At 49.3% G+C, this 15,630-nt stretch overlaps 1 protein-coding gene across 1 annotated transcript in view; it reads right to left on the minus strand.

Moving 5' to 3' along the window:
• Nucleotides 1–15,630, minus strand: part of SLIT3 (slit guidance ligand 3) — a 528,787-nt gene that overhangs the window by 422,105 nt on the left and 91,052 nt on the right. Inside the window, exon 4 of the mRNA XM_087816965.1 lies at nucleotides 12,540–12,611. Within this exon, the coding sequence (XP_087673091.1) occupies nucleotides 12,540–12,611 (72 nt within the window). The remainder of the gene's footprint in view (nucleotides 1–12,539; nucleotides 12,612–15,630) is intronic.

The following is a 15,630-nucleotide window of genomic DNA, read 5'->3' on the forward strand; positions in this document are numbered from 1 at the left end:
CTCATCCCCCCAAGACCCTGTCGGAACCCAGAGCAGGGGCCTGGAAACTGGCGAATAAAATCCAGTGTGCTAGTTTCACCCTCACCCTTGTGTGTGCGCTTGTTGATTGTGCTCGTGCATTCATGTGTGTGTACATGTATGTGCACATGTATGCACATGTGTACACATATGCTATGAAATAGTCACTTGGGGCTTTTTCAGGGCAATGAGGACTGAGCTCTGGTTTGGAACAGAAGGTGCCTTTGACCATATATTGAGAGGAAAAAGCAGATTTCAGAGAGACCAAGCTCCTTCTCTTATTTACTCATTTACAAGACACTTACTGAGTGCCTACTATGCGCTAGATGCAGGAATAGGCAATTATAAAGTGAGCCAGACAGACAAAGTCCATCCTCTCAAGGAGCTTACATTCTCCTGGGGGATGGGAGAGCACAAAATAAACAAGTAAACAAATAAATGAGGAAATGAATTTTAGGTGGCAGTAAGTGCTTTAAAGAAAATGAAACAGGCTCATGCTCTAGACAGTGACTGCTAAGGAAGGGATGCTGCTATACATGGAGTGGTCAGGAAAGGCCCTCTGAGGGAGCGATGTCTGAACCAGCACCTGGATTTTAAGAGGGACCTGGCTACGCCAACATCTGGGATGATCATGTTCCAGGCAGAAAAAAACAGCAAGACCAAGGCCCCGAGCTGAGAAGGCGATGGGAGTGTGGGAGCAACAGGAGGCGGCCCGGCCCGTGAGGCCGCTATGTGGTGGGTGCGGGGAGAGGACTAGGATGGCAGCAGGGAGAGTGACAGGGCAGAGTGTGACGTAGGACAATGTGGTTGAAATGGGGGGGTAAGAGATCGGATTTGTCTTCAAACGATCCTGGCGGCTACTGGATGGGTGATGGATGAAGAGGGAATACGAATGGAAGCAGGGAGATTTAGTGAGCGGCTCCTTGTGGCCACCTAATCCAGAAAGGATGGTGCCTTAAACTAGGGTGATAGCAGCAGAGACATAGGGTGGTGGACGAACTGGTAAGGCATGGTGAAGGCAGAGCTGAGAAATCCTGCCCAATCTCCCCTGCACTCCTGTGTGAGTCTCCACTTGGGGACTGTCCACTCACGGAGAGACTGGTGAGGCTAGTATTCCCTGGGCAGCCCCTCTTTCCCTGCTGCTGCTTTCCGGCCTCATTAGGCCTTAATGACCCCCCATCCTTCACTCTCATTTAAAGAAAGGAAGTGCCATGCACAGGGGAAGGGGATCTGCAGAGAACACCATTAGCAGTGGAAGCCATAACAGTTATTTCCTAAGATAATTTTGCGCAATGGCTGAGCCCGTGGGAACTGGTGGTTGACAGCGCTCTGCTCTACGTGGTGAAATGGAATAAAAGCCCCCCGAAGGTCTCGGGCAGAAGCCTGACCCATGTGTATTTCTTCCAGGGAAAAGAGCAGCTCTCTCTGGGAACTAGAAAACATTCATAATAATAAATTACCGTTTCTGACACAGATCTGCTGCTACCATCTCTATGCACCAAAGATACCAATTATAAACCAAGGAGACAAAGCACCTCCTCCCTGCAACACTGCTATCCTTTCTGACCCCTGATAGCTCCTCATGGTGTTGCTCAATGATTCGAGCTCATTTAAAAGTCAGTATCTTCCATTAAAGTGAAATTATGCATGTGTTTTGACTCAGCGGCGTGGAAGGAAACTTTGTTTATCTGTCTGGGATTCTCCTATAGAGAGAAGGCTTTAGTTTGTGTGTAATATGTTATGTTACATGAATGTGCTTTAAAAAAAAAAGGAAATGAAGAGACACAGGAAGGAGGTGATTATGGCCATGATATTAATAAAACCGCTGATCCAGCATTCCTTTCAATATTGCCACCAGTGATTTCCATTTTTTTAAAAAAATATTAAATTTAGGTCTCTCTGAGCATCATGATCCACGGCTTAGAGTTTCCCGAATCCCAAATTAAATGGAACTGAGATGGAGGGTACCAGTCCCTGGTTACCCTTTCACCCTCTTAGAAATGCGGTTTTCTCCTGCAGATAGAGCATTTTGACCTCCCAAAGTCAAGATGCTCCCTTCAATAGGAAAAATGTTGGCATGATTCTATGTATATTTCAATTAAAAGCTGACTCATTGACAAAAAATTTGAGTCCAGAGCTCTAGACACGCCAATGAGAGGCCAAACCATCAGTTCAAAAGCTGAATACTCCACTTAGCCAACGATGGGGAGAGTTTTTGGCTATACACCAGGCAGCGCCAATCAAGACAGGGCCAGACGTCCAAGCAGGCTTCATCACCCTAAGAAGGGTGAGGGGAATTAGAGAAAGAATGATGGGAAGAAAGAAACATCATGAATAAAACATTAAAATATTATTCTAAACCATGAATCAAAAACTCAGGTCCAGCACGCCACATTCAGGCAAGGAGCATGAAATTTACTTAAACTTCTCCGGTTCTATTTGGTTTGGACAGTACTGTGTTATCATAGTTTTGCTGTTGTTAATACTGTGTCAACACTTTCATTACATGCTTCAATCTCCAGGACTTTGTAAATGGACTGCAAACCTTACAGATGGAAATTAATGTTCAACATCCAGGATCCGGAGCCCATAGGAAAGCCAGAGGAGAGCCAAAGTTACTGACTTCTTTCGCGAGCGTGATTTGAAATTATGCTAGAATTTGGGGCATCAAATTAAAATGCTATTTGTCCTCTCAAGAGATTCCCAAATGTGCGTTGAAAATGAGAGATGATTAGGCTCTTTAGAAATGTTTCTGTTGATGCTGAATGTGATTCAGGGACAAATATTTCAAGATTATTAGATGTGGGTCCAATTGCATCATTCAGGCAACTGGAGAATGTGTGTTCAGGGACTGCCCACCTCCAAAGGCCGATACTTTCCACATACAGCGCGGTTCTTCCCTGGCATTTTCAGTTCCCTGGACGGTTCCTAACTCCCGATAGAGGATGAGGATTCCGAGGCGTGGATGGAGCTGGCCTCTGGTCGTCCTTCCCAACGAAGGCTGTGCTGCCAGCGGAGCGCAGTGGTTATCTGAGCACCGCGGTGAGGGCCACACAGTCCTGCGGAGGCTGCCAGCTCCACCGCATGCCACAGGGCGCCGGAGCAGCACATGGCGCTGTGCGGGAACGGGCCAACTCTGCAGGTGGGGCCCGGCCAAGGAAGCCTGAGGAGCAGCCAGGTGGCCAGGAGCCCACGCTCCCACCCTCCGGGCTCAGATTAGACATGTCTGCATTCTGTACTCAGCATCCTAACCACCAGCACGTTGCCGCCACACGCGCGCACACACACACACACACACACACACACAGGCGCGCGTGCACACACTGCGCGTTCAGTGAATGTTTTAGCGGTGCCTGGTCACACAGTTCTCTTCCTGGGAATTGGGAAAGAAGGTCCCCAAAAGGGAACTGACTGAGTTCCAGGTATCGGCTGGGTGCTTGTTTCATTTTCCCATTTTCCCAACTTCCTGTTGTGTATACAGCACAGAGAACGCCCGGGTGCGTGCAGGTCTCGGGCGGTATGTGTGAGGAGTTGATTTCTTGTTAGCAGCACTTGAAGGCGCCACCCAAGCTAAGCCTCGGGGGGCTTCCTGAAGCCCTTACACCTCTCACCCTTTCTCCCTGCCTTCTTTTTTCTGCGACAACTCAGTTGGCCTCGGCGTATTACCATGATCACCAGGGGCCAGTGCTTTTCAAAAGATTGGTCTGGCCTCTTTCGAGGATGGCTTGTCTCACCCTGATCCATGGCATGACTCTGGGAGGGTTAACCCTCGGCACTTGTCTTCAGAAAACTACCACGGAACCCCCCACCAAGTAGAACAGCAACAACCCTTACCTTTGAACAAAAAAAAAAACAACAACCCCCCACACAACTAAATCCATGAAATCACTTAAGCCACCCTTCCAAAGAGAGGGAGACTCAAAATGTTTTATGCAGCAACCTATAAGAAACTCATTTTGTGGGATGTTTCACATTCCAGTCCATGGTTTATTCCCTCATATATCCCCGCCAATAATATCAACCAGATGTGGCAAAGAAGTCTGTGCAGAATTGTAAAAATTACAAGCACATTCTGTAATTCCAAAGCATTGTAAAGTCACAGCTTGGTTTTCTTTCTTTCTTAAAAAAAAATAAAATAAAATAAAACTTTCCAAGCTGGCAGAACGTTCTCAGCTTGACGATGGCCTGATCGCGTTAGAAAGTCGTTCTGCTGGCCCACAGGGCTAAAGGATTTGAACATGTAAAACCCAACTCTATCTCTGATAAGTTGTAGGGAATTTAGAAAGGCCTACTTGCAAACAGGCATTTAAGTCTATAAATTTTTCTCTTTTCGCGTTTCAAGTATTAATACCCTAGACCTCAGATATGTGCATGTGTTCACATATGCTCAGAGGAGCATGGAAGTACAAATACGGGACCTTGGAAGTTTGGTTTTCTTCTCTTTCTTTATTTCATAGGAGGCTCATGACAGATAGAAGAGCAGAAAACAGGGGTTCAGAAAGACCAGGGTTTATTCCTAGTGAGTTAAACTCCTCAAGCCTCACTTCATCATCTGTGTAGGAGGCATAAAAATACCTACCGCACAGAAGACCAAAGAAGGTGGCATACACACGAGGTGCCTAGCACATAGTAGGTGCTTGAGATGTTTGACTCCTTTCCTGCTCCCAAACCTATAAAATAACTGGGGCTATACTAGATTGGTGTTTCTCAAAATATGCCCCATGGATGACATATACCAAAGTCACCCAGGGTATGTACTTACAAAGTCAAATCTCTAGGTCCGTTCCAGAACTACGGAGCTAGAGTGCTGGGGTGCATGGCCTGAGAATCAGCATTTTAACCAGGACCTCAGGGATTTTTTTTTTCCTATATGAGAAGTTTGAGAACCACAGTCGCCTAGATCCTTGCTCTGCAAAGTGTGGTCCTAGGCCAGGAGCATCACCTGGAAATATGTTAGAAAGGAGGACTCTTAGATCCCACCCCAGAACTCCAGAGCCAGAATCTGCATTTTCACAACAATCCAGCTGTTCAGTTGCATGGTAAAGTTTGAGAATCACTGGCCTAGAGAATTTTTATTCCTAGCCCTGAAATTCTATAGTATGAGTCTACAAGACAATTCTACATATTAACCTTGTAATCAACTCCATGGATAAGACAACAGGCTTCTGTGCTCAGCTGGATAAAGCTTAAATGAAGCATAGGAGGAAAGAAACCTTCCATGCCTTGTCTCCTGGCTCTAGTTGAAGGCACTGCAGAGAAAGCGCAACTCACACAAAACAGAAACCCCCAGAGTAACATGGCACCTAGGTAATCCATTACCTGTCCACACACGGATCAAAGCTAGACCAGTCTTCCAGCACGTGATGAAGCTTGCAAGTGAGGAAACATCCCATAAAGCACACCGAAGGCGGCCTCGCCGCAGTTCAGGGATCAGGGGATGGGGGGATGGGAGGAGGAAACGGAGTTCCAGTTTGCAGGGACATTTTCCATGAGCTTCAGGTGGCTGTGCCCCTGGAAAAAGTGACCCCATGTCTGCGACGGGGAGGCTGGTCTCACCGTCCACTCCCTGGCCTCTGAGGGCTGGGCCACACGGCGGGCAGCAAGTGCCTGGGCTCTAGCTCCAGGCCGCAGGCAGTCTCTGAAGCCCCCTGCACCCTGAGCCATTGGTTTTCCCATCGCCCTATTATCATTTCAGCACATCAGAGAACAACTCCGTTGGAAAACGGAGTAGCACGGTTTTTGTTTTCTCCACTGGTTTTCACTTTTATAGCACCGTTTTACATCAACACGGAGTTTTATAGAGACACATATTGCATGTACTTATGTTTTAAAGCTCAGCGCAGAACTGGAAGACTAAGGTGGCTGTGAAAGAATCTACCAGCAGCAGAAGGTGCTACCTACAGGTACGGGCTCCAGTCAGTCAACAATCTGGGCTCCTCTAGGGCGTCAAAGAGATAATGGAACTAGCACAAATGGAGCTTCCACCAGGTGCCTGGCACTGCGCTTACCAACTTCTGACAACTGTCATATAAAAACTTCGGCTGGAAATGTGGGCTGTGGAGCAAGGCAGGCTCAAGTTTGAATTCTGATCCTGCCGGTCACTGGCTCCGTGCCCTTAGGCAGGCTGTCTCCCTCTCCAGGGCTCTTGTTTCTTTATCTCTAAAATAGGGATATTAGAGTATCTAGCCTCCTAAACCTGAGGCTGAGGACGAGAATAGGCCTAGAAGCAGATTGCAGAGCACCCGCCCGTGGTAAATCCCCAGTACACACCTGGGAGCTATGAGGTGCTCGTCTCCCACCCTCAATTCAGATGTCGAAGTCTCTGTCCCTAGTACTTCAGGCTGTAACTGTATTTGGAACTCAGGCCTTTAAAGAGGTGAACAGCTTAAAATCTGGCCATCAGGGTGGGGCCCTCAGCCTACAGGACTGTCCTTAGGGAAAAAGGAAGAAACACCAGGGGTGAGCGTGAACACAGTGACGACCCTGTGAAGAGGCCATAAGAAGACGGCCAAGCAGGACACGGAGTGAGGCCTCGGGAGCCCCCGGCCGGCACCTTGCCTTAGCTCCCAGGCTCCAGACCATGAGAAACAGATACACTGCTGTTTAAGCACGAGGCACGTTGCGTGGGCAGCCTGAGCAAACTGAGACGGGGGCAAGCTGAAACTTCTGCCGTGTCGCTACCCCACCGGAGGCTGAGGAAGCTGAGGTCACGGCCCAGGGTCACCAGAGAGTTGGGTTCAAACCCAGGCCTGTGCGGTTCCCAGGCCCCTGTTCTTCGCTCTAATACCGGGCTCCCTCGAAGAGACATTAGCTTACTTTGCTGCGTGCCGCTTCCAGTTTTGTCGGGGTCCTAGGACACGCATACACACGGCTGCGGTAAGAGCAGGAGGCGGTAAACGCAGAGGCACAGGAAGCAGAAACGGGAGTCCTGGGAGGCTCGTCAAGAGAGGCCCATGCCCTGGAAACCGCGGTCCGCAGCCTTTAGCGCCTTTAGCGCCTTTAGCACTAGGGAGGCCCTGCCCCGCCGTGATGGGAGCCCCCGGGACAGGCTCAGTGGGTCGGCCACGTGTGGTATTGATTTCAGCTGCTTGGGGATTAACATCCCGAGTCTCGGCAACTCCGCTGACCCGAGTGAGCAGCAGCAGGGTTAACCCCAGTGGCATTTTGAAGAAGCTGTAAAATGCCTCGGAGGACTGAAGAGGAAATAATTGGAGGTGTCCGTCCCACTGCTAGTGCCACTGCCCATTCAGCCCCAGGTTTTCAACCGCTGCCAAGTATTTAACGGACTCTTTGGACCCGAGTCCGGGAGAGCTGCTCCAAAAGGACCGCGGTGATCTGCTCATCCTCAGCTGCAAAGTTGGACTCTTAAAAACCCATTGTGAACCGCTGTGTCCCTATCTCCTTCCAAGCTCTCTAACCCGGTGAGTTGCAGAGGGAATTTAATCACCGTTTTCACTGTGTCTTCTGCTCCTGCTAAAGAATTTCTAGCAACGTTAACTGCTTAACCTCCAAATACCAGAAATCCTTCACTCCCTCTTTCATGTGCAGGTGAAAGGGAAAGCTGGAAGGGGAGGCACAAAACATTTAATAACCTATAGGCCATGAAATAGACCACGCTCCAGCCCATCCTAGATGAGACAACTGAGGCTCAGAGAGGCGGAGGCCACACAGCTGCGGGAGGCAGAGCCACATGAGGACCAGGATCGTTCCACTCAAGTGCAGTGCTTCCCTCAGCCCTCATCTCTCTTGGAGCCTGAATTTGTTGCCAGGTGCTGAACTGTTTACACCACAGATGCCAGCGCCCCAGCGTAGGCACCGCTCCATCAGCCAGCGGGCAGAAGTTAACCACAGTCACCTTTCATGAGCACTTGCTATGTGCTGCATTCTATGGTAAAGACTGTCCATGGGTAACTTCCATCTATCCTCCCAACAACACAGAGAAGCAGGTTCTATTTTTATCTGTTTCATTGATGAAGGACCTGAGACCCAGAGAGGTTAAGTAACTTGCCCAGTCTCATAGCACATAATTGGCAGCCCCTTAACCCTTTCACTTTATTGCCATCTCTTATGCTCAGCCCAGGGTCAGGAGCCCATAGGAGACCTGGAAAGGGCAGGAGCACAGTCCTCCCACTTGAGAACATTATGATCTAAATCAGGATGGGAGGGAGCTAATGAGTGCCCAAGGCGTGACGGAGACCTTGCTTGGTGTCTTACAGACTACAGCGATATTACCTGAATCTCAGGGCCCTCCCAGGCTCTCGCCGTCTCTGACCTATGCTCAGTGTGCTTGAGAACAAAGTCAGAGGGCAGGTGCACCGCTAATATACACGTGAGGCGCTGAATCAGGCGCTGCTGGGTCTGAGAGGGTGGGGGTGGAGTAACCAGCCAAGGCCTCACAGAGGCACTGGGATTTATGACAGTTACATTCATTATCAACCCTTTTTGTCCTAACTAGCTGTCCAGAGTGGTCAGCATGACAGAGAACTGGGGGGCTTTGCCGTGACACAGGCACGCATTCGAGTCCCTGTTCCATCGTTCCTGGTTATATGAATTTGGGTAAATTAGGTAACCCTTCTGAGCTTTGCAGGACTAGTGTGAAGGTTAAACCTCAGTATTGAGGCAGAGAGTCCAGGGTAGCACTGCTTCTTAGAACTGTGGGATATATGGGTAAGTAATTTAAACTCTGAGCTCTAGTTTTCTCATCTATGAAATGGGAGTGCAGAGGCAGGAGCTGATTATACTAGAGAAAAGCACAGAATCGGTGTCAGATTACACTGATTTGAATCCTGGTTGTGTCACTCAGTAGCTGTACGATATTGGGCAAGTTCTTTCACCTCTCTGAGCGTGAGTTTCACATCTAGGGAATAGTAATAATCATAGTACCTGCCCTACAGGGTTGTTAGGAGTATCACATGGGGGGCGGTTATAGATAAAGTGCTCAGAACAGCACCTGGCACTAATGTGTTTGCCAGAATTGTTATCTTGCAGTACTATGAGGGGCCAGAGCACTCAATTAAAGCCTGGGGAGCTGCAGAAAGTAGAAGCTCAGTAACTTGTAGGCATCTGTTGCTTTCAAGTGTGAATCCTTCCCCTGTCTTCTGATGACAGAATCCTTCTTTCTCCCAAAAAACCTACTCCCAGGCCCTGCACACCCTCACCCCCAAACACATGCATGAACACTTGGCCCAGGCTTCATCACCCAGGGGACAACAGTTCACTGCAACAGTGATTTGCTTCGACATGGATGTGTAGCCAAGTTAAGCAATCTACCCTCAGTTCCCTTCTGCAGGACTGTTCCCCTGGGTACCCTCTCCACCCAGGGTGCTAGGTGAGGACGCTAGGAGTCTTCTGCTTTGGGCCACCCTCATGAGTGCTGTTCCAAGGGATGAAGAGAGGGAGAGGAAGGGCCAATGGCATCATCAAGCTCCTGGGTCCAGCTGTCCCTAAAGCCATCCCCAACGGTCACTGGGCTCCTCAGGCATATGAACTAATACATTTCCTCTGTGGGTTAAACTAACTTTAGTTGGATTTATGTCACTTACTAGTTAGTATTACTGTTTTAGTAGCAAAGGTTCTCAATTAATATTATCTTTCCATCAACACTCAAAAGGAGTCTAATGACATGCCCATAGCCCTTCCAAAAGGTATTTTTTGCATAAACATTGAGTACTAAGCAATTTTATCTATAGATCTAATAAGAAAGAAGGATTCTGTCATCAGAAGACGGTGTCTCTGGATTGCTGTGTATCCCACATGCACACGATGGAGGAGACAGCCACATAATAACCACACTTAGCATCTCCGGAAAATGGCCCACTGTATCTATTGAGACGCACTGCTCTTTTGAAAGGGCCAGTGGCATATGTATACACACTCTTGATTGCACAGATATTGATTTCTAATTTGTACCCTGCTTACTTCCAAAAAGGCCCTCCAGTGGCTGACAAAATAAGACAAAGACACAATAGGGCCATTAAGAAAAATCAAAGATCAAGCCCAGAGAGAAAGGGGATTGGTGATTATAGCCCAAACCTAGGTTAATATAACTGCTTCAATAAAAAAAAAAATTATTTAGCTCTTAGCTTCCTGGCAGCAATTCAGAATGTGTCATGATGGGGCACACAGAGAACTGGGCATCTTTCATGTCCGCAGCTCAATACCAGTGCAGAGGCCAGGCAGGAACAAGTGCCGGGAAAAGCTTACTGAATAAATGAGTGAGTGAATGAATGGCAGGTAAAAGAACCAGAGCTCCCTGAGAGCACCGTTTATATCCTTAGGCCTCCATCATTCATCCCTGCGTCCACCCATTCATGAGTGCCCATGTACACCGCACTCTGAGCCTGGCTGGGATCTACAGCGGGAGGGATACTGGAATGAGCCCGGCATCATCCCTGCCTTCCTGGTGCAGCTCCCTGGCTTGAAGAAAAAGCTCGGTGCAATTTATGTCAGTGTTCATAACAAATCCTAGTTTCTCCGTGGCTCCCAGAGAAACCGAGGTTGGGAAGATGGAGACTGTAGGAGGAACAATAGTTATCTTGGCGATTACACTCATACAGCACTTTAAACCCTAGAAAACACACACACACCATTATCTCATCAGATGCTTACAGCTCTTGGTGAGGCAGGTGGAAGGCAAGAGGGGATGTCTCCTTTTCCCCGATGAGCATATATTTAGACACAGAAGGGAAAGGGACTCTCCCAACCTCTGTCAGTTAGAAGGTGGCAGCGAGGACAGTACCCTGGGCTGTCCCATGCCCCCGTGCTGCCTGCCCGGGCCTGGCCGCCAGCAGCTCCGAGAGAAGTTACCATTGCCTAGACTGCCTCCTCTGCCTCGATCAAGACCAGCCCTGCACAACATGGGCATCACTGATGGTGTGGGGAGCAGCTCGAGGTCACAGCTTCCACGAGTAAGAACCAGCCCACCCGGCATCCTGCAGTAACTGGAACATTCAGGCTCCACTCGCTCAAAGCCTCCCGGCAGCCCCAGCCCAGGCACCTCCCGTTCACCCGGACAGTGCTGCCGAGATGGGAGATGAATAGCAGACAGCCTGCACTGGTTCGCCAGGACCAGGCTGAGAAGGGACAATGCAGTGCTGGGTGGAGAGATGGCTATTAGGTGAGCATTTCAGGAAACACCTATACAGAGGAGAGGAAGTTTAAGATCAGGGTGATTTCGCTGAATGCCCACTTGGTATTGCTTATTCAGCCCTGCTGGACACTCACTGCGCCTCGTCCACCCTCAGCCCCCTCAGGTGGATTCCGAGTGGAATAGTAGGAAGGGAGGCATGATCTTCCCCACATTTAGCAACGTTGGCCAGGTGGGCCAAGCAAGAGAAACGGAATACATGGCGGGAAGGGACCTTGACAAAGTATTGGTGTCCTAGAGCAGGCAAGAGAGGGCGCTGTGCCGATGACACACCAGCCAAAGCTTGCCTGCTCCTGTTCCAACAAAGTGCCCTTTAAAATACATTTATGTATATAGTCTCACTGTGTAACAGACAGATATGGATAGAGATACAGGTTCCTAATTCAGAACTCATTCCTCATTGCACACGCTGACATGTGTTTCATATTTCCCAATTTATCCCGGAAACTACATGCATTGTTTGACTGCAGAAGTACGTATTAAACACACAGCCATTGCAAATGAGAATGGTGGCCACCACTCTGGCACCTCCCCAGTAAAGTTAGAGTCTCCCAGCCAGGCTGTAAATCTCACTGCCTGACTGCTAAGCGGCCAGACACGGGGCAGCTCCATTCAGAAAGGCGAGCCCTGGACAACCCGGTTCACCCCATAATGTGCCCTAGTCAATGCCAGCAGAAGTTTCAGGTTCAAAATCATGGAGCTGTTCACTGTCAATAATGAGCACCCGCCTCGCACCCGCAACACGTGAGTCACAATCTCCCTCTTGACATGCATCTCCAGCTCCTGAGCTTCCAAACTCTCACACTGAACAAATGCACACAGGCATCTCCAACTCTCCCCTCCCTGTGATATCCTAGACCATTCAAGAAGACAAAGCAAAATTCAAGGTATTTCTTTCATTTCCCACAAAATCATAGGCCTCTATACCCAGGGCTCCCCGAATGGCAGCGGTCGGAAGCAGGCAGCAGGCAGGACGTTCTAGCCAGCAAGGTGGTGACGGTGAAATGTTTAGTCCAAACCGTGCCCTCTGGGGCCACTGGCAGTCTCCCGTGAGTAAACTCACCTCAGGCCCCACGGTCGGGGCATTTCCCTGATGTAAGTTCAGACCCACATTAAGCAGAAGAGTTTCCTCCCTCCTTGCACAGGGGAGGTCCACTACCATGGCTGCGTGCCCCCACTGGCCACGTAGGCCACTGACCTCTGAAGGATGGGAGCAAGAAAGCCAGGCCTGGGGGGGGACAGCACACGGCACATGAACGCCCTGCTCCACACCTCCACGAGTGAGGCCTAATGGCCACGTTCCGGCAGCCACACCTTCCATGTAACCAGAGCCGGGCAAGACACCAGGGAGAGAACACAAATCCACTCTACTCACAGTCTGGTGAGCTTCGGGGTGCTCTGGAAAAGCAGCTCTGGGAGGACCTGGAGTTTATTCTTGTTCAGGCGCCTACAGAGGAAAAAGAATGACAGCATGTCAGGGGCACTGAATTCGATGCCGCGTATCATCTGCAGACATGACTCCCATGAGCCCACCAGCGGGCCTTAGGAGGCTTCCACGTCGGTCAGGGTGCAGTGCTCAGCACGTGTAAGGCAGGTTCCACCTTGCGGAGCTTGTGGTCAACGGAGCTGGAGGTACAAGGCAATGGTCCCTCGTAAGCAAGGACAGAGCACGCGGGCTGTCCCTGCCCCTTCAGGAGCCCAGGAGGGACCACTAAGGGGTGACAGCAGCTTTCCCACAGACCCCAGACAAGCCTGTTGAATTTTTTTCACCCTGTGCTCTGGAGAGCTACAGCCAAGTGGTGGAACTGGTATGTGAAATGGGTCCCCCAAAAGAAATACAATACCAGGGAAAATATTCCAGATCCTAAATGGTGACGGGGCAGGGGCAGACAGCAGCTGCTATAGGAACAGGGAAGAGGGTGAGGAACATCGCCGTGGGTTGAGGGGCCCAAGGGAGTCCCTGCCAGCCTGGCTCTTTGGACCAGAGCAGGGCAGGGCTGCATTATGATTTTCATGGGAACTTCTGACTTTCTGGGAACCTTCCTCCATAACAAAATAAAAAATTAGATATTATATTTTATTACGTTGATATAAAACCAAACATATTAATATATATTATAATATGTAGTTTGACCTGATGGCTCATTTTTTTCTTCTAATTTTAGAAGATATTAAAACATTTTCATGGCCCCTAAAAGTATTGTTGGCCCTGGGCACTGTCCCCACTGTGCCTCATGATGCAGTCGGCCCTGGGTCAGGGACCACGGTCTAGGTGAGCAGTGTGGCTGGAGATAAAACTCAGCCCAGTCGGGATGCCCCATGTTGGATGGTGGCAGCAGAGCTGGACTCTCCCCTGGGAATGGTCCATGCTAATGTCACAGAAAAGAAGGCCACTTGAGTTTCCAAGGGACACTGAGTGTTGTTGTGGCCTCCATGAAGGCTGCTCTCCTGGGAGTGTGGGGCCAGGAAGGAGACCCTATTCCATGCTCACTTCCATGCCTCTCTGCCCTGGCATCTCTAGCAGTGTCCCTAATCTTCTGTCCCCAGGATGCCCAGAATCTCCAGAAGGAGAGGAGCAGTTCACAGCCTGGATGGGTTTCTCCTCTGAGCGAATGGCATATATCTGCAGCATCCCCTTTGAGAGCTAAGCAACCGAAGGGTAAAAGAGGGAGCTGCTTCTCAGCTTCCAGCCTGGAAGCCCATGCTCCCCTCACCGCACTAGGCAGGTATATTCCCAGGGTGGGATTTTGCCACTTTTCCCCTTTCTTCCCAGGTGATGGCTGAAAACTTCAGAGGGACAGGGGCTAGAAGGAGGTCACAGAGGGCAAAGCACATGATAGAGGAGCATTTACTACCTCAAAGAACAGGGCTGCTGTCAGCAGTGCACTGTCCCGGAGGCTCCTGACTGACGCAGGACTGGATATGCTCAAATTCCCACCTGACTCCCGCACCACTGCTATCTTTTTTTTTTTTACAAAAGAACTTTACATTTTATTTTTCAATTACAGTTTACATTCAATATTGTTTTGTATTAGTTTCAGGTGTACAGCATAGTGTTTAGACAATCATATACTTTACAAAGTGTTCCCCTTGATATTTTCAGTACCCACCTGGCACCAAGCCAGTGCTCTTTTTAACATTTTTTTTTAGGCTGTGGTAAAAAAAAAAAATCTCATAACATACAGTTGATCATCTTAACCATTTTTAAGTGTACAGTTCACTAGTGTTAAGTATATCCACAATGCTGTGCAACAGATCTCCAGAACTTTCTTGTCTTGCAAAACTGAAACACTATACCCATCAAACAAGGCCCCACTCTTCTCCGCCTGGTGCCTGGCGGCCACCACTCCACCTTCTGTCTCTATGAATTTGACCAGTGCTCTCGGATCCCTCCCAGTATCTTCACTTTGTGTGTCCCTGTCACTAAAGCATAAAGAAGGGGGGGGGCTAGGGGAGAGGAGAATGGGGGGGATCTAGTTCCTTATTTAAAGCAGTTCCCATATAGTTAGTGGTAAGTCCCTTTAAATCAGGAGCAAGTACTGGTCCTGGAGAGGGCGTAGTCATACGACAGGAAGGCTAGGGTGGGGTTCAGGTCCGGTTGTATCATGTTCTCACTGTGGGACTTGGGGAAAGTTACCTAGCCTGTTGAGCCTCAGTTTTCCACCTGCAAAATCACCCTACTCACTGGGTTGCTGTAAGTCTTAATGACACAGTGTATGCATAAGTATCTAGCATCACAATGACAGCAGGCAGTAGCAATCAAAATGGTGCTTGTTGAGTCCTAACTGCATGTCAGATGCTATGTTACAGGCTGGATGTGCAGGATCTCGGGCAGCAGAGCTCAGAGGCATCTCACAGATAAGGACCGAGGCCGAGAGAAATTGAGCACTTTCCACAAGGCCACAGTGTGGGGAAGGGGTAGAGGTAGGATCTGGACCAGGTGGTCAGGCTCCAGAGCCCTGGTTCTGAACCACTGTGCTACCTGAAGCCTCTCAATAAACACAGCTTCCTGCCCCTTACCTTTCCTTTCTTTCATCCAGAGTTGCCACTCCTTCCATCCCAGTCCAGACACCATCCCCCCTGAGTGCATCTCCATTCCTGAAAAGGACTCTCCTGGAGGTCCCTCAGGCCAGAATTGGATCTCCATGTGCCTCGGTCTGGAACCGCCTTCTATTGTCGCAGCTGCACAAAGACTGGCGAGAGTTACACTCAGGCAACCAAAACTCCAGTCTAGGCAAACATCCTAAAATCCAGCCGACTGCTGCCTGTGTGCTAAAAGCCCTAAACTAGAGCTGAGGCTAAAAATAAAACCAGCTTGGCTCTAGGAAGGGAAGGAATCGTTTTCAGTTCTTTGCCAGTATTTGTGGCTGGACAAAAATAAAAACACAACCAAATTTAGCCATTTGTGCTCTGCCTGCTGCTTCGTAAACCCCAAATGAGGAGTCTAGGGTGGCTAGGCTGGCCTG

This window comes from Miniopterus natalensis, chromosome 4 (assembly GCF_054644295.1).
Source record: "Miniopterus natalensis isolate mMinNat1 chromosome 4, mMinNat1.hap1, whole genome shotgun sequence".
NCBI lineage: Eukaryota > Metazoa > Chordata > Mammalia > Chiroptera > Miniopteridae > Miniopterus > Miniopterus natalensis.